The 27,826-nt window shown below is 48.8% G+C and overlaps 1 protein-coding gene across 1 annotated transcript in view; it reads left to right on the top strand.

Moving 5' to 3' along the window:
• The window catches only part of LOC147663187 (centrosomal protein of 76 kDa-like), a 131,485-nt gene that overhangs the window by 49,253 nt on the left and 54,406 nt on the right, over positions 1 to 27,826 (top strand). The window contains exon 3 of the mRNA XM_086950605.1: positions 997 to 1,078. Coding sequence (XP_086806731.1) covers positions 997 to 1,078 — 82 coding nt within the window. The remainder of the gene's footprint in view (positions 1 to 996; positions 1,079 to 27,826) is intronic.

Below are 27,826 nucleotides of genomic sequence, written 5' to 3'. Positions count from 1 at the left end.
ATGGATGAAAATGAGTCATGAAACTTATATCAGGTGTCAATTGTCAATGTCAAAGAGGCAAATAATGGTTCTAATGGTAACCACAAAACATTATTTTGGCAACTTGCTAGGTATGAGGCTTTCTTTGCTAAGTAATGGGAAATTAAACTTCAAAAACATAATGAAAACTCCAAGAAATAATTAGGTGAAAGCCCAATGCATACATTTAAAAATAGCAAAATGATCAGTTTAAGCAAGCTAAGTTATACATTGAGAAAATATTGCTTAAACTAAGATGAGATTCAAGAAGGTCGGAAAAATATCTGTGCAGCGCTCCCACCTTTGAAGAGCAGAAAATATTGACCAGGACTCAACAGTAGGTCATATATGTGCTTTAGCCGACTGGCTGCATTGCTTCACCCCACTGTGAGACTCCCAAGGGATCTTGGTCTTTGGCATTGGTGTAAAATTACCAAGTGAGACAAGTTCCAGATGTGGTCAGTGGTCGCAGGTTGAAGATATGACAACATTTGCTGTAACGCTTTCCTTTGAGTGAATTGCACCTTTATTATAACTGCCAAACAGACAGTGTGGACAGAAGCAGTTTGTAGAACAGTTATTTTGTTATCTTGATAGTTAGTCTAGTAGTTTCTGCTTAACAAACTCTCAAAGGATTCCGGAAGGTGCTAACGACTAACAGTCTTGTAAGCAATTCTTCTGATTCCCTACTTAGTTGATTGACAGCAAGAATGTGTTTTATGAACAAGATCTGGTGCTAAGGCGAATTATATGTGGTAGGTCTTAGCCTCTGGAATGGTACCTGGAGGTGCAATGCTTAGTTGCATGAACTTGAGTAGGCTGCTGCCTTTCAGTGCGTTCATCAGTTTACCTGAGCCATTTTTTAGTTGAACGTTTTGGAGTCAGTCTTTTTTTAATTAATAACATTAAGCTTATGAAGGAGCAATATTGATTTACGGCCTTTTTCTGTTTGTAATTTATTGCCATCTTGCCTTTTAGGAAATGCCAGAGAGAGAAATGACTTCTACTCCAAAGCCATCTACACATTTCATTGACAAAGAAACAAGAGTACTCAAGAAAAGTAAGTTATATTTTGTACTCATACAAACATTTACCATTTGATATAATAAATGCATACACTACCTTAACAATAATTATTTCAAAGGAGAGATTGGGACAGGACATGAAAACCTTTCACTGTAATTAAGAAATTAACTTGTGTTCTTTCAAAGGGCTTTTGATTAACTTATCTGCATTATAACCGTCTGCAAGAAAACAATGGATCGCATGTCAATTTTGTGTTAATTACATTTCTAGTGACTTTTTTTGTGACCTGTTGGCTCTATAAATAACCTTTTTTTACTCCAATTTAAATTTAGCCAAAGTGTTTGGGTACTGGATTGATGCCTATCCAAAATGGGCTTTTCAAGAAGGGTGTGAGACGGTACCGCTGGCTATAAGGGGATATTGAGGACACATACACCAGACTTTGATTCCGTTGGGGTTTTGATTGGCTTTTGGTCTTAACAACGTTCCTGGTAAGGTTTAAGTCTCTTAAGGAAGTCCGATTGTCAGGGGGGATCTCATCCGGGATTCTTCTCCTTTCATGACGCTCTAGTCTCCTCTCCCTTGGACTCTGACCATAAAGAAACACGCATTTACAATGCAATGGTTTTGCCTTTGTTAAAGTTAGAGCTATTGGCATTGCTCTTGACACTCTGAAGCTCCACTCTGCACTCTGAAGCTCCACTCTGCACTCTGAAGCTGCACTCTGAAGCTGCACTCTGAAGCTGCACTCTGAAGCTGCACTCTGAAGCTGCACTCTGAAGCTGCACTCTGAAGCTGCACTCTGCACTCTGAAGCTGCACTCTGCACTCTGAAGCTCCACTCTGCACTCTGAAGCTCCACTCTGCACTCTGAAGCTCCACTCTGCACTCTGAAGCTCCACTCTGCACTCTGAAGCTCCACTCTGCACTCTGAAGCTCCACTCTGAAGCTCCACTCTGCACTCTGAAGCTCCACTCTGAAGCTCCACTCTGCACTCTGAAGCTCCACTCTGCACTCTGAAGCTCCACTCTGCACTCTGAAGCTCCACTCTGCACTCTGAAGCTCCACTCTGCACTCTGAAGCTCCACTCTGCACTCTGAAGCTCCACTCTGAATCTCCACTCTGAATCTGCACTCTGAAGCTCCACTCTGCACTCTGAAGCTCCACTCTGAATCTGCACTCTGAATCTGCACTCTGAATCTGCACTCTGAATCTGCACTCTGAATCTGCACTCTGAATCTGCACTCTGAATCTGCACTCTGAATCTGCACTCTGAATCTGCACTCTGAAGCTCCACTCTGAATCTGCACTCTGAAGCTCCACTCTGAATCTGCACTCTGAAGCTCCACTCTGAAGCTCCACTCTGCACTCTGAAGCTCCACTCTGCACTCTGAAGCTCCACTCTGCACTCTGAAGCTCCACTCTGCACTCTGAAGCTCCACTCTGCACTCTGAAGCTCCACTCTGCACTCTGAAGCTCCACTCTGAAGCTCCACTCTGAAGCTCCACTCTGAAGCTCCACTCTGCACTCTGAAGCTCCACTCTAAATCTGCACTCTGAAGCTCCACTCTGCACTCTGAAGCTCCACTCTGAATCTGCACTCTGAAGCTCCACTCTGCACTCTGAAGCTCCACTCTGCACTCTGAAGCTTCACTCTGAAGCTCCACTCTGCACTCTGAAGCTCCACTCTGCACTCTGAAGCTCCACTCTGCACTCTGAAGCTCCACTCTGCACTCTGAAGCTCCACTCTGAATCTCCACTCTGAAGCTCCACTCTGAAGCTCCACTCTGAAGCTCCACTCTGCACTCTGAAGCTCCACTCTGAAGCTCCACTCTGCACTCTGAAGCTCCACTCTGAATCTGCACTCTGAAGCTCCACTCTGCACTCTGAAGCTCCACTCTGAATCTGCACTCTGAAGCTCCACTCTGCACTCTGAATCTCCACTCTGCACTCTGAAGCTTCACTCTGAAGCTCCACTCTGCACTCTGAAGCTCCACTCTGAAGCTCCACTCTCCACTCTGAAGCTCCACTCTCCACTCTGAAGCTCCACTCTCCACTCTGAATCTCCGCTCTGAAGCTCCACTCTCCACTCTGAATCTCCACTCTCCACTCTGAATCTCCACTCTGAAGCTCCACTCTCCACTCTGAAGCTCCACTCTCCACTCTGAATCTCCACTCTGAAGCTCCACTCTCCACTCTGAAGCTCCACTCTGAAGCTCCACTCTCCACTCTGAATCTCCACTCTGAAGCTCCACTCTCCACTCTGAATCTCCACTCTGAATCTCCACTCTCCACTCTGAATCTCCACTCTGAATCTCCACTCTGAAGCTCCACTCTGAAGCTCCACTCTGAAGCTCCACTCTGAAGCTCCACTCTGAAGCTCCACTCTGAAGCTCCACTCTGAAGCTCCACTCTGAAGCTCCACTCTGAAGCTCCACTCTGAAGCTCCACTCTGAATCTGCACTCTGAAGCTCCACTCTCCACTCTGAATCTGCACTCTGAAGCTCCACTCTGCACTCTGAATCTGCACTCTGAAGCTCCACTCTGAATCTGCAGCTCCACTCTGCACTCTGAAGCTCCACTCTGCACTCTGAAGCTCCACTCTGCACTCTGAAGCTCCACTCTGCACTCTGAAGCTCCACTCTGAAGCTCCACTCTGAAGCTCCACTCTGAAGCTCCACTCTGAAGCTCCACTCTGAAGCTCCACTCTGAAGCTCCACTCTGAAGCTCCACTCTGAAGCTCCACTCTGCACTCTGAAGCTCCACTCTGCACTCTGAAGCTCCACTCTGCACTCTGAAGCTCCACTCTGCACTCTGAAGCTCCACTCTGCACTCTGAAGCTCCACTCTGAATCTCCACTCTGAATCTGCACTCTGAATCTGCACGCTGAAGCTCCACTCTGCGCTCTGAAGCTCCACTCTGCGCTCTGAAGCTCCACTCTGAATCTGCACTCTGAAGCTCCACTCTGCGCTCTGAAGCTCCACTCTGAATCTGCACTCTGAAGCTCCACTCTGCACTCTGAAGCTCCACTCTGAATCTCCACTCTGAATCTGCACTCTGAATCTGCACTCTGAAGCTCCACTCTGCACTCTGACGCTCCACTCTGAATCTGCACTCTGAAGCTCCACTCTGCACTCTGAAGCTCCACTCTGAATCTGCACTCTGAAGCTCCACTCTGCACTCTGAATCTCCACTCTGCACTCTGAATCTCCACTCTGCACTCTGAAGCTCCACTCTGCACTCTGAAGCTTCACTCTGAATCTCCACTCTGAAGCTCCACTCTGCACTCTGAAGCTCCACTCTGCACTCTGAAGCTCCACTCTGCACTCTGAAGCTCCACTCTGAATCTCCACTCTGAAGCTCCACTCTCCACTCTGAAGCTCCACTCTGAATCTCCACTCTTAAGCTCCACTCTGAATCTTCACTCTGAAGCTCCACTTTCCACTCTGAATCTCCACTCTGAATCTCCACTCTCCACTCTGAAGCTCCACTCTGAAGCTCCACTCTGAAGCTCCACTCTCCACTCTGAATCTGCACTCTGAAGCTCCACTTTGCACTCTGAAGCTCCACTCTGAATCTGCACTCTGCACTCTGAATCTGCACTCTGAAGCTCCACTCTGCACTCTGAAGCTCCACTCTGCACTCTGAAGCTCCACTCTGCACTCTGAAGCTCCACTCTGAATCTGAAGCTCCACTCTGCACTCTGAAGCTCCACTCTGCACTCTGAAGCTCCACTCTGCACTCTGAAGCTCCACTCTGAAGCTCCACTCTGAAGCTCCACTCTGAAGCTCCACTCTGAAGCTCCACTCTGAAGCTCCACTCTGAATCTGCACTCTGAAGCTCCACTCTGCACTCTGAAGCTCCACTCTGAATCTGCACTCTGAAGCTCCACTCTGAAGCTCCACTCTGAATCTGCACTCTGAAGCTCCACTCTGCACTCTGAAGCTCCACTCTGCACTCTGAAGCTCCACTCTGAAGCTCCACTCTGAAGCTCCACTCTGAAGCTCCACTCTGAAGCTCCACTCTGAAGCTCCACTCTGCACTCTGAAGCTCCACTCTGAAGCTCCACTCTGCACTCTGCACTCTGACTCTGCACTCTGAAGCTCCACTCTGCACTCTGAAGCTCCACTCTGCACTCTGAAGCTCCACTCTGAAGCTGCACTCTGAAGCTGCACTCTGAAGCTGCACTCTGAAGCTGCACTCTGAAGCTGCACTCTGAAGCTGCACTCTGAAGCTCCACTCTGAAGCTCCACTCTGCACTCTGAAGCTCCACTCTGCACTCTGAAGCTCCACTCTGAAGCTCCACTCTGAAGCTCCACTCTGAAGCTCCACTCTGAAGCTCCACTCTGAAGCTCCACTCTGAAGCTCCACTCTGAAGCTCCACTCTGCACTCTGAATCTCCACTCTGAATCTCCACTCTGAAGCTCCACTCTGAAGCTCCACTCTGAAGCTCCACTCTGAAGCTCCACGCTCCACTCTGAAGCTCCACTCTGAAGCTCCACGCTCCACTCTGAAGCTCCACTCTGAAGCTCCACTCTGCACTCTGAAGCTCCACTCTGAAGCTCCACGCTCCACTCTGAAGCTCCACGCTCCACTCTGAAGCTCCACTCTGAAGCTCCACTCTGAAGCTCCACTCTGAAGCTCCACTCTGAAGCTCCACTCTGAAGCTCCACTCTGAAGCTCCACTCTGAATCTGCATTCTGAATCTGCATTCTGAATCTGAATTCTGAAGCTCCACTCTGAAGCTCCACTCTGCACTCTGAAGCTCCACTCTGCACTCTGAAGCTCCACTCTGCACTCTGAAGCTCCACTCTGCACTCTGAAGCTCCACTCTGAAGCTGCACTCTGAAGCTGCACTCTGAAGCTGCACTCTGAAGCTGCACTCTGAAGCTGCACTCTGAAGCTGCACTCTGAAGCTGCACTCTGAAGCTGCACTCTGAAGCTGCACTCTGAAGCTGCACTCTGAATCTGCATTCTGAATCTGAATTCTGAAGCTCCACTCTGAAGCTCCACTCTGCACTCTGAAGCTCCACTCTGCACTCTGAAGCTCCACTCTGCACTCTGAAGCTCCACTCTGCACTCTGAAGCTCCACTCTGCACTCTGAAGCTCCACTCTGCACTCTGAAGCTCCACTCTGAAGCTCCACTCTGAAGCTGCACTCTGAAGCTGCACTCTGAAGCTGCACTCTGAAGCTGCACTCTGAAGCTGCACTCTGAAGCTGCACTCTGAAGCTCCACTCTGAAGCTCCACTCTGAAGCTCCACTCTGAAGCTCCACTCTGAAGCTCCACTCTGAAGCTCCACTCTGAAGCTCCACTCTGAAGCTCCACTCTGAAGCTCCACTCTGAATCTGCACTCTGAAGCTCCACTCTGAAGCTCCACTCTGCACTCTGAAGCTCCACTCTGAAGCTCCACTCTGAAGCTCCACTCTGAAGCTCCACTCTGAAGCTCCACTCTGAAGCTCCACTCTGGAGCTCCACTCTGAAGCTCCACTCTGAAGCTCCACTCTGAAGCTCCACTCTGGAGCTCCACTCTGGAGCTCCACTCTGGAGCTCCACTCTGGAGCTCCACTCTGGAGCTCCACTCTGAGGCTCCACTCTGCACTCTGAAGCTCCACTTTGAAGCTCCACTCTGCACTCTGAAGCTCCACTCTGAAGCTCCACTCTGCACTCTGAAGCTCCACTCTGAAGCTCCACTCTGCACTCTGAAGCTCCACTCTGAAGCTCCACTCTGCACTCTGAAGCTCCACTCTGAAGCTCCGCTCTGAAGCTCCGCTCTGAAGCTCCGCTCTGAAGCTCCACTCTGAAGCTCCACTCTGCACTCTGAAGCTCCGCTCTGAAGCTCCACTCTGCACTCTGAAGCTCCACTCTGAAGCTCCACTCTGAAGCTCCACTCTGAAGCTCCACTCTGAAGCTCCACTCTGAAGCTCCACTCTGAAGCTCCACTCTGAAGCTCCACTCTGCACTCTGAATCTGCACTCTGAATCTGCACTCTGAATCTGCACTCTGAATCTGCACTCTGAAGCTCCACTCTGAAGCTCCACTCTGAAGCTCCACTCTGAAGCTCCACTCTGAAGCTCCACGCTCCACTCTGAAGCTGCACTCTGCACTCTGCACTCTGCACTCTGAAGCTCCACTCTGCACTCTGAAGCTCCACTCTGAAGCTCCACTCTGAAGCTCCACTCTGAATCTGCACTCTGAAGCTCCACTCTGAAGCTCCACTCTGAAGCTCCACTCTGAATCTGCACTCTGAATCTGCACTCTGAATCTGCACTCTGAATCTGCACTCTGAATCTGCACTCTGAAGCTCCACTCTGAAGCTCCACTCTGAAGCTCCACTCTGAATCTGCACTCTGAATCTGCACTCTGAATCTGCACTCTGAATCTGCACTCTGAAGCTCCACTCTGAAGCTCCACTCTGAAGCTCCACTCTGAAGCTCCACTCTGAAGCTCCACTCTGAAGCTCCACTCTGAAGCTCCACTCTGAAGCTCCACTCTGAAGCTCCACTCTGAAGCTCCACTCTGCACTCTGAAGCTCCACTCTGAAGCTCCACTCTGCACTCTGAAGCTCCACTCTGAAGCTCCACTCTGCACTCTGCACTCTGAAGCTCCACTCTCCACTCTGAAGCTCCACTCTGAAGCTCCACTCTCCACTCTGAAGCTCCACTCTGAAGCTCCACTCTCCACTCTGAAGCTCCACTCTGAAGCTCCACTCTGAAGCTCCACTCTGAATCTGCACTCTGAAGCTCCACTCTCCACTCTGAAGCTCCACTCTGAAGCTCCACTCTCCACTCTGAAGCTCCACTCTCCACTCTGAAGCTCCACTCTGAAGCTCCACTCTGCACTCTGAATCTGCACTCTGAAGCTCCACTCTGAATCTGCAGCTCCACTCTGCACTCTGAAGCTCCACTCTGCACTTTGAAGCTCCACTCTGCACTCTGAAGCTCCACTCTGAAGCTCCACTCTGCACTCTGAAGCTCCACTCTGAAGCTCCACTCTGCACTCTGAAGCTCCACTCTGAAGCTCCACTCTGCACTCTGAAGCTCCACTCTGAAGCTCCACTCTGCACTCTGAAGCTCCGCTCTGAAGCTCCGCTCTGAAGCTCCGCTCTGAAGCTCCGCTCTGAAGCTCCACTCTGAAGCTCCACTCTGAAGCTCCACTCTGCACTCTGAATCTGCACTCTGAAGCTCCACTCTGAAGCTCCACTCTGAAGCTCCACTCTGAAGCTCCACTCTGAAGCTCCACTCTGAAGCTCCACTCTGAAGCTCCACGCTCCACTCTGAAGCTGCACTCTGCACTCTGCACTCTGAAGCTCCACTCTGCACTCTGCACTCTGAAGCTCCACTCTGCACTCTGAAGCTCCACTCTGCACTCTGAAGCTCCACTCTGCACTCTGAAGCTCCACTCTGCACTCTGCACTCTGAAGCTCCACTCTGCACTCTGAAGCTCCACTCTGCACTCTGAAGCTCCACTCTGAATCTGCACTCTGAATCTGCACTCTGAAGCTCCACTCTGAATCTGCACTCTGAATCTGCACTCTGAATCTGCACTCTGAAGCTCCACTCTGAAGCTCCACTCTGAATCTGCACTCTGAATCTGCACTCTGAAGCTCCACTCTGAATCTGCACTCTGAATCTGCACTCTGAAGCTCCACTCTGAAGCCCCACTCTGAATCTGCACTCTGAATCTGCACTCTGAATCTGCACTCTGAAGCTGCACTCTGAAGCTGCACTCTGAAGCTGCACTCTGAAGCTCCACTCTGAAGCTCCACTCTGAAGCTCCACTCTGAAGCTCCACTCTGAAGCTCCACTCTGAAGCTCCACTCTGAAGCTCCACTCTGAAGCTGCACTCTGAAGCTCCACTCTGAAGCTCCACTCTGCACTCTGAAGCTCCACTCTGAAGCTCCACTCTGCACTCTGAAGCTCCACTCTGAAGCTCCACTCTGAAGCTCCACTCTGAATCTGCACTCTGAAGCTCCACTCTGAAGCTCCACTCTGAAGCTCCACTCTGCACTCTGAAGCTCCACTCTGAAGCTCCACTCTGAAGCTCCACTCTGAAGCTCCACTCTGAATCTGCACTCTGAATCTGCACTCTGAAGCTCCACTCTGAAGCTCCACTCTGAAGCTCCACTCTGAAGCTCCACTCTGAAGCTCCACTCTGAAGCTCCACTCTGCACTCTGAAGCTCCACTCTGAATCTGCACTCTGAAGCTCCACTCTGCACTCTGAAGCTCCACTCTGCACTCTGAAGCTCCACTCTGAAGCTCCACTCTGAAGCTCCACTCTGAAGCTCCACTCTGCACTCTGAAGCTCCACTCTGCACTCTGCACTCTGAATCTGCACTCTGAAGCTCCACTCTGCACTCTGAAGCTCCACTCTGCACTCTGAAGCTCCACTCTGCACTCTGAATCTGCACTCTGCACTCTGAATCTGCACTCTGAATCTGCACTCTGAATCTGCACTCTGAATCTGCACTCTGAATCTGCACTCTGAATCTGCACTCTGAAGCTCCACTCTGAAGCTCCACTCTGAAGCTGCACTCTGAAGCTGCACTCTCAAGCTCCACTCTGCACTCTCAAGCTCCACTCTGAAGCTCCACTCTGAAGCTCCACTCTGCACTCTGAAGCTCCACTCTGAAGCTCCACTCTGCACTCTGAAGCTCCACTCTGAAGCTCCACTCTGAAGCTCCACTCTGAAGCTCCACTCTGAAGCTCCACCCTGCACTCTGAAGCTCCACTCTGAAGCTCCACTCTGAAGCTCCACTCTGAAGCTCCACTCTGCAGCTCCACTCTGCACTCTGAAGCTCCACTCTGAAGCTCCACTCTGAAGCTCCACTCTGAAGCTCCACTCTGAAGCTCCACTCTGAAGCTCCACTCTGAAGCTCCACTCTGAATCTCCACTCTGAATCTCCACTCTGAATCTCCACTCTGAATCTCCACTCTGAAGCTCCACTCTGAAGCTCCACGCTCCACTCTGAAGCTCCACTCTGAAGCTCCACTCTGAAGCTCCACTCTGAAGCTCCACGCTCCACTCTGAAGCTCCACTCTGAAGCTCCACTCTGAAGCTCCACTCTGAAGCTCCACTCTGAAGCTCCACTCTGAATCTGCACTCTGAAGCTCCACTCTGAAGCTCCACTCTGAAGCTCCACTCTGAAGCTCCACTCTGAAGCTCCACTCTGAATCTGCACTCTGAATCTCCACTCTGAAGCTCCACTCTGAAGCTCCACTCTGAAGCTCCACTCTGAAGCTCCACTCTGAAGCTCCACTCTGAAGCTCCACTCTGCACTCTGAAGCTCCACTCTGAAGCTCCACTCTGCAGCTCCACTCTGAAGCTGCACTCTGAAGCTGCACTCTGAAGCTCCACTCTGAAGCTCCACTCTGAAGCTCCACTCTGAAGCTCCACTCTGAAGCTCCACTCTGAAGCTCCACTCTGAAGCTCCACTCTGAAGCTCCACTCTGAAGCTCCACTCTCAAGCTCCACTCTGAAGCTCCACTCTGAAGCTCCACTCTGAAGCTCCACTCTGAAGCTCCACGCTCCACTCTGAAGCTCCACTCTGAAGCTCCACTCTGAAGCTCCACTCTGAAGCTCCACTCTGAATCTGCACTCTCAAGCTCCACTCTGAAGCTCCACTCTGAAGCTCCACTCTGAAGCTCCACTCTGAAGCTCCACTCTGAATCTGCACTCTGAAGCTCCACTCTGAAGCTCCACTCTGAATCTGCACTCTGAAGCTCCACTCTGAAGCTCCACTCTGAAGCTCCACTCTGAAGCTCCACTCTGAAGCTCCACGCTCCACTCTGAAGCTCCACTCTGAAGCTCCACTCTGAAGCTGCATTCTGAAGCTCCACTCTGAAGCTCCACTCTGCACTCTGAAGCTCCACTCTGAAGCTCCACTCTGAAGCTCCACTCTGAAGCTCCACTCTGAAGCTCCACGCTCCACTCTGAAGCTCCACTCTGAAGCTCCACTCTGCAGCTCCACTCTGCAGCTCCACTCTGCAGCTCCACTCTGCAGCTCCACTCTGCACTCTGAAGCTCCACTCTGCACTCTGAAGCTCCACTCTGAAGCTCCACTCTGAAGCTCCACTCTGAAGCTCCACTCTGAAGCTCCACTCTGAAGCTCCACTCTGCACTCTGAAGCTCCACTCTGAAGCTCCACTCTGAAGCTCCACTCTGCACTCTGAAGCTCCACTCTGAAGCTCCACTCTGCACTCTGAAGCTCCACTCTGAAGCTCCACTCTGCACTCTGAAGCTCCACTCTGGAGCTCCACTCTGGAGCTCCACTCTGAAGCTCCACTCTGAAGCTCCACTCTGCACTCTGAAGCTCCACTCTGAAGCTCCACTTTGAAGCTCCACTCTGCACTCTGAAGCTCCACTCTGCACTCTGAAGCTCCACTCTGCACTCTGAAGCTCCACTCTGAAGCTCCACTCTGCACTCTGAAGCTCCACTCTGAAGCTCCACTCTGCACTCTGAAGCTCCACTCTGAAGCTCCGCTCTGAAGCTCCGCTCTGAAGCTCCATTCTGCACTCTGAAGCTCCGCTCTGAAGCTCCGCTCTGAAGCTCCACTCTGCACTCTGAAGCTCCACTCTGCACTCTGAAGCTCCACTCTGCACTCTGAAGCTCCACTCTGCACTCTGAATCTCCACTCTGCACTCTGAAGCTCCTCTCTGAAGCTCCACTCTGAAGCTCCACTCTGAAGCTCCACTCTGCAGCTCCACTCTGCAGCTCCACTCTGCAGCTCCACTCTGAAGCTCCACTCTGCAGCTCCACTCTGAAGCTCCACTCTGAAGCTCCACTCTGAAGCTCCACTCTGAAGCTCCACTCTGAAGCTCCACTCTGAAGCTCCACGCTCCACTCTGAAGCTGCACTCTGCACTCTGCACTCTGAAGCTCCACTCTGCACTCTGAAGCTCCACTATGAATCTCCACTCTGAAGCTCCACTCTGAATCTGCACTCTGAATCTGCACTCTGAATCTGCACTCTGAATCTGCACTCTGAATCTGCACTCTGAATCTGCACTCTGAATCTGCACTCTGAATCTGCACTCTGAATCTGCACTCTGAAGCTCCACTCTGAATCTGCACTCTGAATCTGCACTCTGAAGCTCCACTCTGAAGCTCCACTCTGAAGCTCCACTCTGAAGCTCCACTCTGAAGCTCCACTCTGAAGCTCCACTCTGAAGCTCTGAAGCTCCACTCTGAAGCTCCACTCTGCACTCTGAAGCTCCACTCTGAAGCTCCACTCTGCACTATGAAGCTCCACTCTGAAGCTCCACTCTGCACTCTGAAGCTCCACTCTGAAGCTCCACTCTGAAGCTCCACTCTGCACTCTGAAGCTCCACTCTGAAGCTCCACTCTGCACTCTGAAGCTCCACTCTGAAGCTCCACTCTGAAGCTCCGCTCTGAAGCTCCACTCTGAAGCTCCATTCTGCACTCTGAAGCTCCGCTCTGAAGCTCCATTCTGCACTCTGAAGCTCCGCTCTGAAGCTCCACTCTGAAGCTCCACTCTGAAGCTCCACTCTGCACTCTGAAGCTCCACTCTGAAGCTCCACTCTGAATCTGCACTCTGAATCTGCACTCTGAATCTGCACTCTGAAGCTCCACTCTGAAGCTCCACTCTGAAGCTCCACTCTGAAGCTCCACTCTGAAGCTCCACTCTGAAGCTCCACTCTGCACTATGAAGCTCCACTCTGAAGCTCCACTCTGAAGCTCCACTCTAAAGCTCCACTCTGAAGCTCCACTCTCCACTCTGAAGCTCCACTCTGAAGCTCCACTCTCCACTCTGAAGCTCCACTCTGAAGCGCCTCTCTGAAGCGCCACTCTGAAGCTCCACTCTGCACTCTGAAGCTCCACTCTGAAGCTCCACTCTGCACTCTGAAGCTCCACTCTGAAGCTCCACTCTGATGCGAAAAAAAGTATTTCACAGTGCAGAGTAACAGTCCTAAAATCCTGGCTGAACATAACAGTCTGCAGTTTCACACGTTACATTTGTGTTAGCTGCATTACATCATAATTTATTGTCAAACGCGAAATTCTGATTTAAATGGTGTATTCTGCAAACCGGACCCCGTTGTCTCCACTGCCCAGTGATATGATCAAATGCTTTTAGATGTTAAATCTACAGAAAGTTAAGCACTCCATTGATAGGATTCTCGTAGAATGGCCTGTCATTAATTTGGCCTCCAGGTTCGGAAGCATTCTTGAACTGCAGCAGGTATTAATGAGCGGGAGGGCGGGAGAGGGCGGGAAAGGGGGAGGAGAGACGCAGAAGACGGCCGGAGCAGGAAGGCGGGTGCCGGCAATGCCGGAACAGATTCGGGGGCGTTCCCGGCTTTCGCCTGACGTCGCGTGACGTCGGCAAAAGCCAAAGAATCTCGGGAACGCCCCCGTGTCTGGTCCGGCATTGACGGACAGGCCCCTCGTCCAATGGCTAGGCTCCATTTATGGAGCCAGCCAATGAATGACGAGGGCCGACCCAAACCCACACACAGTACTCATTAGGTTTTTGCCTGCGCAAAAAAGATGCGCAGAGCGCATCTTTTTCGCGAGGCAAAACCTAAAAAAGAAACGAAAACAAGGTTTCAGGTTGAGGGTTCTAGACTACACGACTTGGTAGGGAACAGTATGTGAGGGGTCACCGAAGGCTGCCACCAAAGAAACAAAAAGGCTTCTGCGGCTTACCGGCAAAAGGGTGTGTGAATATCAGTTTAAAAAAAAAGCAATACCACCTACCCTACCCCGTGACCTCCCCTTAACTGTTACCCAGCCCTCCCCGTGATGAAGTAAAGTTGCGTATACTACGCCATACCTTTTCCAGCCACACTTCCCTTGAAGTGTGGCGGGGCGAGTCGCGGTATTGTTGGCCTCCTGGCTTCTCGTCCTTCGGCTCCCTGCCGTCTCCTTCGCTCTCCGGGCTTCCCTTCTCCGTCTCCCGATTCTCCTCTCCGTCTGCTTCCCGAGTCATCTCTCCTTTTCTGCACTCCACCCCAACTCCGGCTTTCGCAGCTTCAGGTTCTGGTAGGACGGACATATCCCTCTCCACAGTGCCGGATTGGATAGACGTGGGTGACGTCAGGACCGTCGGCTCCACCTCCACTGGGAAAGTCCAGGCCGAGTTAAAGGGGCCGTAGGAGTCGTGTGTATGGGACGGAAATGAACAGTCTTCAAAGTCCTCGCCCCGTCCACCGACGTCTCCAGTGACTCCGTGACACATCCCACCCCCGGGATTTCCACGTTCGGAGGAAACCGGAAAGCGAGACAAAGTCCACATTCCCCTGATCCACCCCTTTACGATGGCGTATTTCAATCTGATAGGGTTGCAGCGCCAAGAGCCATCTCAGGATGCGCTCATTGTGGCCCCGGTTGCGTTGAAGCCAAGTGAGGGGGGCGTGATCCGTAAGTAGCACGAAGGGTCTACCCTCGAGATAATAACGGAGCTTCTCCACCCCCCATCGAACCGCAAGACACTCCTTCTCGATGGTAGAATAGGCTTGTTCGCGGGGAAACAGTTTCCTGCTGATGTACAAGATCGGTCTCTCGTGCCCTTCGTCGTCCTGCTGAGAGAGGATAGCCCCGATTCCCACCCCGAGGCATCTGTCTGCAGGATAAACGTCTTTCCGGAATCTGGGGAGACCAGCACAGGAGAGGATGTGAGAGCTGATTTCAAATCCTGGAAGGCAGTGAGTTCACGGGCCGAGGGGACCGGCAATTTAGAAGAAACCTGAGACTACGCAGGAGGTCAGTGAGGGGCCCTGCCAGGTCAGCAAACTGTGCTATGAACCTCCGATAGTACCCTACCAAATCCAAAAAGGCCCTTAGATCCCGTTTTGGGGTAGGGTAGGGCACAGCTTGTATGGCCTTCACTTTCTCCAATTGGGGTTGTATCTGACCATTCCCAAGGACATAACCAAGGTAGTTAACTTTCCTAAAGGCAACCCTCGACTTTTTGGCATTGATGTGAAGGTCTGCTCTGTGTAAATCGGAGAGGATATTGTCTAGGTGTGTGATATGCTCTTCCCAGGTTTTTCTGTAAACGACGATGTCGTCAAGGTAGGCGGAAGCATAATCAAGATGGGGAGTTAACAAGGTGTCCATGGCTCTTTGAAAGGTAGCTGGGGTTCCGTGTAATCCAAAAGGGAGGACGGTAAAGTGCCTGAGGGGGTGGAAAATGCGGTCTTCTCCCTATCGGCGGCGGCTAGCGGAATCTGCCAATATCCCTTGGTGAGGTCGATGGTGGTGATATATCTGGCCTCACCAAGACGTTCCAGCAGCTCATCCACCCTAGGGAAGGGATAGGCATCCTGCTTAGAGACCCGGTTAACGGCACGGAAGTCGATGCAAAACCGGATGATGCCATCCGGTTTTGGCACCAAGACCACCGGGGAACACCAGTTACTACGTAATGGGACTATCACACCTGATCGTAACATGTTGTTCACTTCATTGTGAAAGGCTAGTTGCCGAGCCTCAGGGATACGATAGGGCTTTTGCTTCACTACCACACCCAGAGGGGTGGAAATGGTATGTTCGGCTAGATGGGTTCTACCTGGCTGGTCAGAAAACACAGTAGAGTGGCAAAGAAGAAGAGAGAGGACCTCTTCCTTTTTGTTTCACGGAGAGGTCCGGATTGACAGGGGTGTCGGGTACAGTATGAGGAGAGGGTGAGGCAATAGCGACTTTGAGGGGGGGACCTAACCATTTTTTCAGAATGTTAATATGGTACATTTGGGTTTTGGATCCTGACAGTTGCAACAGGTAGGTCGTACACCCTATTTTTCTGATGATTTTAAAGGGTCCCTGCCACTCTTTTTTTTAGTTTGTGGGTGCAAGTGGGTAAAAGAATGAAAGCCCAGTCCCCCACGTTTAATTCCCTCCATTTCTTTCCTCGGTCATAGAAGGTCTTTTGTTTGGCTTGAGCAATTGCAAGATGGTCATGGGCAAGGGTTCTAAGCTTCTGGAGGCGGGTTTGCAACTGGCGGGTGTAATCCAAAAGCGCCTCAGCCTTGTGTGCCCCCTCCTTTTCCCAACTATCCTTGGTAATTTCCAGTAGGGTCCTAGGTTTCCGTCCGAACAGCAGTTAGAATGGTGAGGTACCCAAACTGGCTTGGGTCTGGCTACGTAGGACAAAAAGGGCTAGCGGTAACAACTGGTCCCAGTTTTTTCCATCCCCAGACAGAAGTTATTTTAATGTGAGCTTTAGGGAGCCGTTGTAATGCTCAACCAATCCATCTGTCTGGGGATGGTAAACAGATGTCTTTATATGTTTTATTCTCAATTGCTCGCACACTTGTTTCATAAGGCGAGGCACGAACGGGGTGCCTTGATCGGTGACGATCTCCCTAGGGAACCCCATTCGCGAAAAGACCTCCACTAGCCTCTGAGCAATGGCCGAGGAGGTGGCTGCCCGGAGAGGGAAAGCCTCCGGGTAAGGGGTGGCGTAATCCACCAATACGAGGGCTTATTGGTGTCCCCTTCCTGACTTGGTTAGAGACCCAATGAGATCCATACCTAATCGGTCAAATGGAGTACCAATTATAGGCAATGGATTCAGTGGTACCGGAGGAGGAATGTAAGGATTTCGTCTTTGGCATATCCGGCATTCCTGACAATATTTTTGGACTTGGGCGTATACCCCTGGCCAGAAGAAATGCTGAAGTATGGCTTGTCCTGTCTTTTCAGCCCCAGAGTGGCCGGCCAATAGATGCGCATGCGCAAAGAAGAGAATTTGCTCTCGGAAGCCTGTGGGCATTAACAACTGAGGAACCCCATCGGGTTTTGCCATTCTGTACAGTAGACCATTTTCCTCAATGAAAGTGGGATATACCCGGAAAGGGGGTCCTGATCGTCACAGGCTTTTTGCCAAGCGTGGGTGAGGCTAGCATCGTTCAACTGTGCAGTTCGAAAGTGGGAGTCCCTTGCCCACGGCTCTGGTAAAAGAAGGGAGTCATGTGCCTTCCCTAGGGGTTTGAGGGCCTCTACCAGGAGGGAATTGAAAGATGGATTGTCGGTCCCTATTATAACGGGTTCTGGGAGTTTCAATAAGACCCCGACCAATACCTCTGTTCTTTTCCCTGACTCACTATAGAGGGTGACCTTGGCGAGGAGGTATTCTTTAATATCCTCTATGGCGTGTTCCAATGTGAGTCCTGCATGCTACTTCAGCCAACGCTGGGTGCTATATGGGAGTGCCTCCAAGAATTGTTCTAATAAGACTTTCTTCATGACGTCTTCCATGCTTGACTCCTGAGGTTTCAACCAGAGATCTGCCGCTTCCTTTAGTTTGAAAAATAAGATCTTGGGGAGATCTCCCGGGGCTCCTCTTTCTTGGCGGAACCTCAGCCTATGGGTTTCCTCGTCTACTCCCAGACGATCCAAAATATACTGTATTACCACTGCATAGACACATGTCCCGTCTTTATTCACGGTCTGATAAGCTGCTTGGGCCTCCCCTGTTAAAAGGGGGGCGATATATAAAAAAAGGCCATCTATCCCCAGGCCACGAACTTACCCTGGCAGTCCTTTCAAAGTTCAGAAAGAACGCTAGGGGGTCATCCCCAGGGGTGTATTTCTGAAGGGGGACCATAGTACCCGGGGGAGGGGCGGTCGGTCTCCCTTGTCCTAGGGCAGTCACAAGCTGGGTATGTCCCTCTGCCAATCTGAGTAGGTTTTCGGATTGGTTCTGTATGGCCTGGGTAAAGACTGTCCGATCCGCCTCTGCTTGAGTGGACGTCTGTTCGATAGCCCACTCTAATTTTGCCTGTCCTTCCTTCATTTGTTGTATTGGGGTTTCCATCATTTATCGGACGGGGGTTCGCCTCCTCCACAATCTCCTATCTGGCTCGCCACTTGTGAGATGGTACCGCTGGATATAAGGGGATATTGAGGACACATACACCAGACTTTGATTCCGCTGGGGTTTTTATTGGCTTTGGTCTTAACAACGTTCCTGGTAAGGTTTAAGTCTCTTAAGGAAGTTCGATTGTCAGGGGGGATCTCATCCGGGATTCTTCTCCTTTCGTGACGCTCTAGACTCCTCTCCCTTGGACACGGACTATAAAGAAAAAAAAGAAACGAAAACAAGATTTCAGGTTGAGGGTTCTGGACCACACGACTTGGTAGGGAACAGGGTGTGAGGGGTCACCGAAGGCTGCCACCAAAGAAACAAAAAGGCTCCCGCTGCTTACCGGCAAAAGGGTGCGTGAATATCCGTTTAAAAAAAAAACAATACCAGCTACCATACCCCGTGACCTCCCCTTAACTGTTACCCAGCCCTCCCCATGATGAAGTAAAGTTGCGTATACGACGCCGTACCTTTTCCAGCCACACTTCCCTTGAAATGTGGCGGGGCGAGTCGCGGTATTGTTGGCCTCCTGGCTTCTCGTCCTTCGGCTCCCTGCCGTCTCCTTCGCTCTCCGGGCTTCCCTTCTCCGTCTCCCGATTCTCCTCTCTGTCTGCTTCCCGAGTCGTCTCTCCTTTTCCGCACTCCACACCAACTCCTGCTTTCGCAGCTTCAGGTTCCGGTAGGACGGTTATATCCCTCTCCACAGTGCCGGATTGGATAGACGTGGGTGACGTCAGGACCGTCGGCTCCACCTCCACTGGGAAAGTCCAGGCAGAGTTAAAGGGGCCGTAGGAGTCCTGTGTATGGGGCGGAAATGAACAGTCGTCAAAGTCCTCACCCCGTTCACCGACGTCTCCAGTGACCCGTGACAAAGGGTTACCCTGTTTTAGCAAGTTCTTGAAGAAGACAAATTTATTTTGGCCACTGGAGACTACGGCAACACATTAACTGTTCCACTTCGTTTGTCTGCTACTTAGTAGAGTTATTTTCTAGATTGAGAGGTTTTGTTGCTGGTTGCAAAACACAGTTTCCTTCAAAACATATAACCTATTTCGACTTTACATGTAGCGAACACCTGCCAGCTCCTGAGTTCATTGACATGTTACAAGTTTATTATTGATGTTTTCTTGTTCCAGTATCCTGTTAACAGGTGAATATTTCAAAATGATGCTGGATGATTCACAGGCAACGCGTGTTTCACCCCATGTTGGTGCAGGCATGTGGTTTTTTCAAGGCTGGTCAGCACCGTTTGGTCCAGTTAAAGTCTTGAAATTCTTTTGTACAACGTTTATGGGGTGGCAGTAATCCTAATCTGAGCAGGAAGCGGATATTGTATTCCGTACAACAGGGCGATCTGGGTAGCGGGACTAAAGTCTGGTGCCCGTTTACGGTCCAGAGGGGAAGGAAAGCTGATAGCGAACCGTATTGTGGTTTGTTTTGGGCTGCGCAATGAAAAAACAAAATAACAAGTATTGTTTCTTTCATACAATATATGTATGAGCTCAAGCATTTAACACAAGATGATTCAGTCTGGTTCTTGAATCATAAAAACATTTCCTCATGCGTTGTAGTTCACTCACTTCATAGGAGGCATAATGATACATCAAACCATCAATAGCATGAAGTGAGAGAGGAATACTTTTTTGGGTGGAGCCGAAGCCAACTCTATGAATAGGTTGTTCATTTGTAACTTTGTCATTCTTCCTAGGTAAGAAAATCAAACATTTATATACTCGGTAGTGAATCGTCATGACAAAGTGTAGTTACAGGAGAGCAGAAGGGTTACATACCTGGTATACATATTTTATTACATTAATGTTCTGCAATATAAACTGCCTTTTTCTACATCAAACAATCTTGACCATATGCCTATTTTGTTTTCTTTCCCATGTTATCCACTATCTTGTAGTTTCGTGATTCTCAATGACGTCAACTTTAGCCTTTTGTCATGTTATCTGCTTCTGTGGATCTAAAGAATCTAGTAATTGTTTCCATGATGCCAAGTCCTCATCAAGTTTCCGATCTATACATACAGCCCTCATTCTCTTTTCTTCTATGAGTGACCATTCAGGATTATTTTTTTAACAATTAGTTTTTACAGCAAAAGTACATTGCATCCATTTTCCTTATGGGTGTCAGTGTAAGCCAAATATACAATGTTCAGGTTTGAACTCTACCATGTCTCCTAGTGTAGTTTGTTAAAAATAGTTTTCCATTAGTCAACAACCACTGGGAACGTCCATATAATATGCGTAAAATTGGTGTTCTTAGTAGTGCATCTGTTATGTTATGTTATTGAGTTTTTATATAGCGTACAGCTACTCACAAGGAGTGTCCCGACGCTTTCCACCCTCAACTCGTATTGAAATAACACAACACAGCTAAAAACAGACAACAAAACAGAACAGAAACAATGGGCAGTAAAAACAGACTAGGAGTTAAAAAGCCAGGTCTTCAGGCCCCTCCTAAACTGGAGCAAATTAGCAGTGCTCCGCAGAGAAAATGGAAGCATATTCCAAAGCTGGGGGGCTCTGCAGCCAAAAGACCGCCCTCCCGCGCGGACCTTCCTCACCCGTGGAACCACCGCTCTACACAGAGCTTCCGAGCGGAGGGAACGAGCTGGACGATAAAAAGTCAGTCTCCGCTGCAGATATCCCGCTCCTGAGAAATGCAGAGCTTTGTGCATCAGGGTCAAGGATTTAAACTGGATCCTCTTCCTAATGGGGAGCCAATGGAGCGACTGGAGCAACCCAGACGCTCGAGCTCGTCTCCCTAGACCAAAGATCGCCCGGGCCCCAAAAGATCATCTGGGGTTAAACTGGGATTAAGTCCCTGATATAGCTTGCTAATTATTATTAGAGTTAAATATACCATGTGTAAGTACTTCAGTTGGATCACTTTAAATCGTGAATTGCTAGTTGCTTTATGTTAGACCTGGCATCTTTGGCATAGTTCCCCCCCCCCCCCCCCCACCCCCCCTCCTCCTGTATTTTTTATGCTGTGCTGGATTTCGTTTTTGCTGGTTAAGATGCTTTGGGCACTTTTCCACTGCTTTTCAGTGTCAAAGTGCAAGTGCTCCCTATGTAAATTGTTATTGTGATTGGTTGTCCATGATTGGCATATTTGTGTCACACCAAGAAGTCCCTAGTAAAGTGCACGGAGTGTGCCAGGGCTGGTGATAACAAATGCTACTAGTGGGCCTGCAGCACTGATTGTGTCACCCGTATGAGTAGCCCTAAAATGGTGTCTCAGGCCTGCCACCGCAATGCCTGTGTGCAGTCTGTGAACTGCCATGTCCTCCTGGCCAGTGTCCCCACTGACCAGGCCTAACCCTTCCCTTTCTGTACACATTGGTAACCCCTATGGAAGGCCCAAGGTACCCCCTTGGGCAGGGTGCAGTGTATGTGAAAGCCAGAGCATGTCCTTGTGCAGGTGACATGCTCTGGTAGTGAATTACAGCCATTTTCGTTTTTCACTATTGTAAGGCTTTCTTGCCCCATAGGCTATCATGGGGAATGCTGGCTACAGTGGCTACCAGCATATCTTCCCATAGGAGCAAGATAGGACATACAAGTCTGGTATCCCTGAACTCATAATTTAATAACACATCTTTTAGGAAAGGTTGTTTTTAAATCCTGTGTTTGAGAACAGCACTTTTAGAAAGTTGCTGTTCTCTTGTCTGACCTTTCTGTGTGCCTTGGCCTGTTTGTGAATTGACTGTCTGGTTTGAGAGTGACAGGGGCTGGGAGCCCCCAGGCGGCTGGCTGAGTCAGCCCTAGGCTGAATGACTGTATCTGCATCTTGAGTGGTGGGAAGGGATAGCACCTAGGCCTGAATAGGGCTGTGCCTGCCTTCCACAATGCTGGCTCCACCTCATGCTGGGTGGCTGACAACCCTGCCCCTCTGCCTGAAAGGAAAGGAGAAGCCAGGAAAACAAAGTGCTCAAGGAATACCTAGAACTGGTTCAGACCGGGCTCAGAGCCCTCCTACACAAAGGGATCAAATACTTTTAGGGGTATAGGTACAGGACCCCTGACTACAGAAAATTAGATCATCATGGAATCAAGAAGGAACCTCTGCCAAGGAGAAAGCTGAAACTGATGCAGGAAGACTGTCCTGCTGTAGCTCTGCTGGACTGACCTGCTGTTGCTTTGCTGCCAAGGAGAGGGGAAGGACTTTGCTTTGTGTTGTGTCCCCTTGCTTGAAGGAATCTCCAAGGGCCTGAGAAGTGCTGACTCCCTGTTAAGAAGTCCCAGGAACAAAAGGACTTCACCCCCAGCTTCCCTGACCTCTGCTGAGAGAGTTCTGTCCTTCCTAGAGTGCTTGGACCAGTTGTGGTGCCTCTGGAAGTTGTACCTGTGTTGGGAAGCTGGAAACCAAGATTGTTAAGACTTTCGGGAAGTTTTGTCGCATCGCTCGCTTGCGGAGCGCATCCCCGTCAGTGCGAGGAAATTCCCGCCGCCACGAAGGCCGTGATCGTCGCAGCGCCTGTTTCTGTTGCCAGAGTCATCGCATCCTTCGTTTGCGGGACGCACCAGTCCGGTGCGGGAAGATTACCATTGCTGCGAGTCGCAGAGCCTGTCGTCACTGGGTAAGATCGTCGCACCGCTTGCTTGCGGACCGCATCACGTCGCTGCGAACATCCTCGCAGAGCCATCGCATCGAGGAGCTGCGAGAGGAAGATCGCTGCTGGACCGCGCATCGTCGCCCCGGAGATCGTCGCAGCCCCAAAAGATCATCGCATCGTGCCTTTGCGAGCTTCTTCACTACGGAACCTCCGCACCGGAATCCATACCAGGTATCGCATCCCTCCCCCTACAGGCCGGAGTCACCGCAACATGCCCGATACATCGAGCGGGGTTGTCGCATCGCCTCCCCAAGGTTTCAGGAGTGACGCATCGCTTGTTTTCCACCGCACCAGCTTCTGTTTTGGAACGTTGTCGCATTTAAAGGTACTGTTGGCTAAACGTGACGCAACTGTGTACTTTTCACGCAACTGTGGATTATTTTATCGCAACTTTAAGAACTCTTATGAAACCATATTCTTGGACTGCATATGTTGGATTTTTGTCATTTTGGTCTTGTGTAGTTTAGATTAAATACATTTTATTTTTCTAAACTTTTGTGGAGTCAGTTTGTGGTGTTTTCCCTGTGTTACTGTGAGTGTTGGTACAAATACTTTACACATTGCCTTTGATAAGCCTTGACTGCTCGTGCCAAGCTACCAAGGGGGTGAGCAGGGGTTATCTCAGAGGGTTTCCTCCTTACCCTGACTAGAACCAAGGGTCCCTATTTGGACAGTGGTACCTACCTCTGCCATCTAGAGACCCCCAGTTCTAACAGTTTACATATGTATTTTAGGATATTTTTACATTCACTGTTTGTTGGGGGTTGTGGTCAAGGATTCTGCAGTCTTCCATCTTTCTTATATTGTTAGGTCTTGGCCTGGACGCAGCCAGGTAAGAGCGGTGGGGTTGGGTTGGGGGGAGTTTGACCGATGACCATGAGGGAATATTAAATAAATAATTTTCCCTTGCCGTCGTCTGTCGAAATACCCTCCCCCCATAAGCCCCACCCCTCTTACCTGCATGGGTTGCTGCTGCCTGGACACATTGCTATACTTGCAATATGTATCATCATCTTTAAACATACTTGAATTAATGTAATTCGTGCCTGTAAAGTGCATGAATCTGGTAATCCGCTGGGGAGACGCTCCCATGTGTTAAATGCCACCCTGGCCATTGTAGCATATAGCAGAAAGTGTCTGCTATGTAGTGCTGTCTAGCCTCATCAAATATGTGCCAAGTTTCACCATTGTATATGTCTCCCATTAGGAGAATGCATTTATCTATCTAGCATGCTGCTTTGGCATCGGGGAGTAGTTGCCTAAACCCCCTGAGTCCCTATAATGGGGCTTGCTCAGCAAACTTCTGGTGCTCCATTCTCATATTTATATCATTAAGGTAATTCAGTGGTAAGTGCTGTCTGGTTGTGAGGCTTTGGCAAAGCTTATATATTTCTGTGGCATTACTTCAACAGATCTTGCTGTCTGTTGTCTTTTTTAGACAACTGGAATGACATGCTTTGAAGTTGTGATCCTCAGCAGTAGACTTCCGTATCCCACTCTGCCATTCCTCCCTTGTATGGTAGTTGCAATATTTAAAGCTTACCTGCCCATATTAGAACTGGGAGTAAACTGTTAATTCCTGGAAACCTCTTTTGGGTAGGTGTGGTAAACACTCTCTGGTATACATATAGGAACTGTTGAACTATGGTCCATTTTATTAACACCTCTTTACCCATGGTAGATAGTGGCAGTTTCATCCATAATTATATCTGTTTACTTGTGCTCTGGAGTTTTTTGTCTATATTTACCTTTATGCTTCTGCCTTGGTCATGTGTCACCATTACTCCTGAATACTTAATATCTGTGTCTTGCCATTGTATCCTCAAGCTTAAGATATTAGTGCTGGCCACTTGTTCCCAATGTGCTAGTGGGATTAATCTGGACTTTTTTACATTGATGTGCAGGCTAAAGATTGCACTGACTTCTTTGTGTGCCAGTCTATTTAGGTTATGTATAGTACCTGTGTTTTGAGATAAATTCTATTTGACTGAAAGTTCTAAATACAGGGGTCTTGCTAGAACGTGTCAGTCTAGTGTACTAGTGAGTATTTTTGTATCACCTGGGGTCATGTAAAAGGGTCTGTAGGACCTGCAATCTTATGGGTCCTTTTCTGGATTCAGAGCTACTGAGAATGATGCTTCTCTCCTTATATCTGGGATGGTGCTACTCCTTAGTGCTTCATTGGAGACTTCTAAGGGTTAATCTAGCAATATTGAACCTCTTCTTCAAAACTCTGTTGAAGAACAATCCAAATCAGGTGATTTTCCACTTTTTAATTTCTTTTTTTCTAATTGCAATTGTTCGGTGCATCTAGTGGTGTATGTTTTTCTGTTGTACACCAAGATAAGTTAATATATGTCAGATAATCTTTAACATGTTGAGGGTCTATCATGTCAGTTTGCATATATAGTTGTTACGCGTAGATCTGGAATGTTTTATTTATACACTCTTTACAGTTGCATATATGCCCAGTGTTATCTTGTTTTGTCAAGGTAGGTTGTCTTTTTGTGCTCCCTTTTTACTAGCCATGCTAGTAACCTGCCTGACCTTTCGTCGTCTTAGTACAACTTTGGTCTAAATGAGATGAAAGTATTTAGCAAGTCTGTCATAGTGTCCTCTTTCTTCAGGCATTTTAGCCTCCAGTCGCCCCATCACCGCCTGCCTTTTCATCACTTACTGCCGTTGGAGGACCACCTTCTTCTCAAGCTTATCTATTTCCCCCTGTATTTATTTTGTTAATCCGTACATTATCCCTATACTAGCACCTCTCATAGTGTTTTAAGTGCATTTAACTCTGTTGATCTGATAGAAGCTGTGTTCCAGTTCCTATTAAAGAATCCTGTTAGTTATTGCTTCTGCTGTTAGTCTCCATGTGTGGAGTTTGGGCCTCATGCATTTCCAAGTATATTTCAGTCAGTGGGGACAGTGATCTGACCGGAGGCTACACAAATTAGTTATCATCTGAGCATCTCTCTGCTCTCTCTGGACATAAGTATGTAGTGTCTCCTAGTACGTGAATTATGTGAGTGTGAATAAAATGAGAATCCTTTATCTTGCAGGTGCTGTTCCCAACATGCATCTACTGGGCTTAAGGATTCCATTATGTCTGTAAGTTGCACCATCATTGTGGGTGCCTCACCCATTCTAGACCGATATCTGTCTAATTACAAGGTTATTGCGATATTGAAATCTACTTCCTACTTTATTGAGGCGCCAACATCCACATTCAGTTTTTTTTACTATGCTGGGAAAAAATTAGGGGTCTGGGATGTTTGCCGTGTAGGTGTTAATCAAGTAAAGGACCTGTCCATTTAGGGTTCCACATATTGTCACATATCTACCTGTCGTGTTTGACAGAATATTTAATGTATGGAATGGCATTCTCAAGCAATTAATGATAGTACCCCTCTCGAGTAGTAAGAATAGCCTCGCCTCCATTTCTTTACTAAATTTGCATTTTTGATTTTAGCTAGGTGTCTTTTGGAGGAAGGCTATCCCTACACCTTGGTGTGTTTAAATATGCTAAGATTACTTGCCTTTTTTTATAACCTTTTAAGTCACACTCCATGGTAGTACATTTTCTCTTCTAGACGTGTAATTTTAGGAGTTTGTTAGTTCTGTTTGTTCTGCACTGTCCTTGTCGGCTTTCTCATGCCATGTCTCCTGAGTATGTGTTCATAACATGTATGTTCAATGTAGTTTGTAACTGATTTGTAGTTTAAAGTTACTCATAGTCTGCATCTTTTCTCCCTCTGTAACACCTAACATTTGCCAACAGAAGACGACAGTAAATCATTGAGAAAACAATGGTCAGATACTTCTATTTCTGGCTGTATGCAATTCGTCGGCGGATCTCTGCACACTTCACTAATTTGAGTAGATCCAAGGTGCTGTCCCCTGCATCCAGCGTGGTTCTTTTAGTCGCTTCAGGAGCTTGGGCGATTGTCTCATTGTTGGCCATTTCATTCCAAAATGTCCCCAGTTTCTAGAGGATGTTGGTCAGCACTTAGAATTCTATGGTCATTTACTGGAATGCATCCCAGCTCAGTCATTGTTTCCTCTTCTTCAGTTGTCTCTTCACTCATGGGCCATCTATGGACTTGTTGTTCATATGTGGGTCTGGTGTTGTTCATCCTGGCATTTTTGAATGTTCAAATTGGTCTTCCTAATCTTCTATCCAGTCCCATACTGTTTCAGGGGCAGTGAAAAAGAACCCTTTCCTAACTCAAAATGTTATGTTTAGCAGGGTTGTATAACATGAATTTTTAGTCTTTGCTCTCAGTCGTCTCTTTGCTGCCTCAAAAGAACTTTGGCTGGCATTGGGCCAGATGCGTATTATCAGGAAAAATTTGTTTTTGTTCCTTGCTACTCTGCATGGCTATTAATTAGTGTTTCCTGAAAGATTGCCTTCCTGTCACGAAAATTAAGAAAGCGAGCTACAATTGCTCTAGGTGGCATTTCAGGCGTTGGTTGGGGCATCAGTGCAAGGTGTACACATTGTATGGAGAACAGTGTGGATAACTTCTTGGGTGTTTCTGTTACCCATTTGGCCAAGAATAATTCAGTTAAGGGACCATAGATTATTCTGGGAAGCCATGAAAGAGTAGATTTATTCTTCTCCTTCCTTCAGAGACTTTGGCTCTTGCCACAGGGTTGCAGTTACTGCCTGGAATGTGCTGACTGTTTCTCTTCTCTTCTTCAATTTACTTCTGATGTATTTATTGCTTTTCTGTTGGCAGTGGACTGTTTTGCTACTTTTTTTTTAAGTCTTCTCTTATAAGATCTTTTTATTGATAGTCTGTCTATTCTATACCCAAGAGCTGACCTTGTCTTGTTAATTGCTTTTAGGATGTTGGTGGGATACTGTGCTTCAAACACTTTTTGCTGACAGACTTCTGGGGTCAGTATTTTCCATTAGGGTGTTAGGCAGAGCCTGCTGTATATTTTGTTGTTGTGTGTGGTAAGAGTTTTCCTAACTTTAATCATTTTGAAGTTTAAGTACAATGTCCACTTTTGTCACTCGCTGGCTTAACACTTAATGTGTTTACATTTAACTTTGTGTTGGTTTGATTTTTGATTCAGACCTCCTTGTGATTTGTCAGCGACCTCCTCACTGCCTCAGATCTGGGGCCCAGAAGTTGTTCTGTCGACAGGTTATGCCCCTCAGCAGGCAACTTTTTTTGTAATCTCGGCCCTTTCAGGGGGCTGCTGTCTGACGAGTCTGGCCTACACATGTTTGGGTGACGTCTCACTCCATATCTACTGTGACTAACAGGCTAATATGATTGGCACTTCTGTGGCAGTCCAAAGTTTCACTACTCACCTTAA

Source organism: Lissotriton vulgaris, unplaced genomic scaffold, assembly GCF_964263255.1.
Source record: "Lissotriton vulgaris unplaced genomic scaffold, aLisVul1.2 SCAFFOLD_2786, whole genome shotgun sequence".
Lineage (NCBI taxonomy): Eukaryota > Metazoa > Chordata > Amphibia > Caudata > Salamandridae > Lissotriton > Lissotriton vulgaris.
This window is presented reverse-complemented; position numbering and strand designations above follow the sequence as displayed.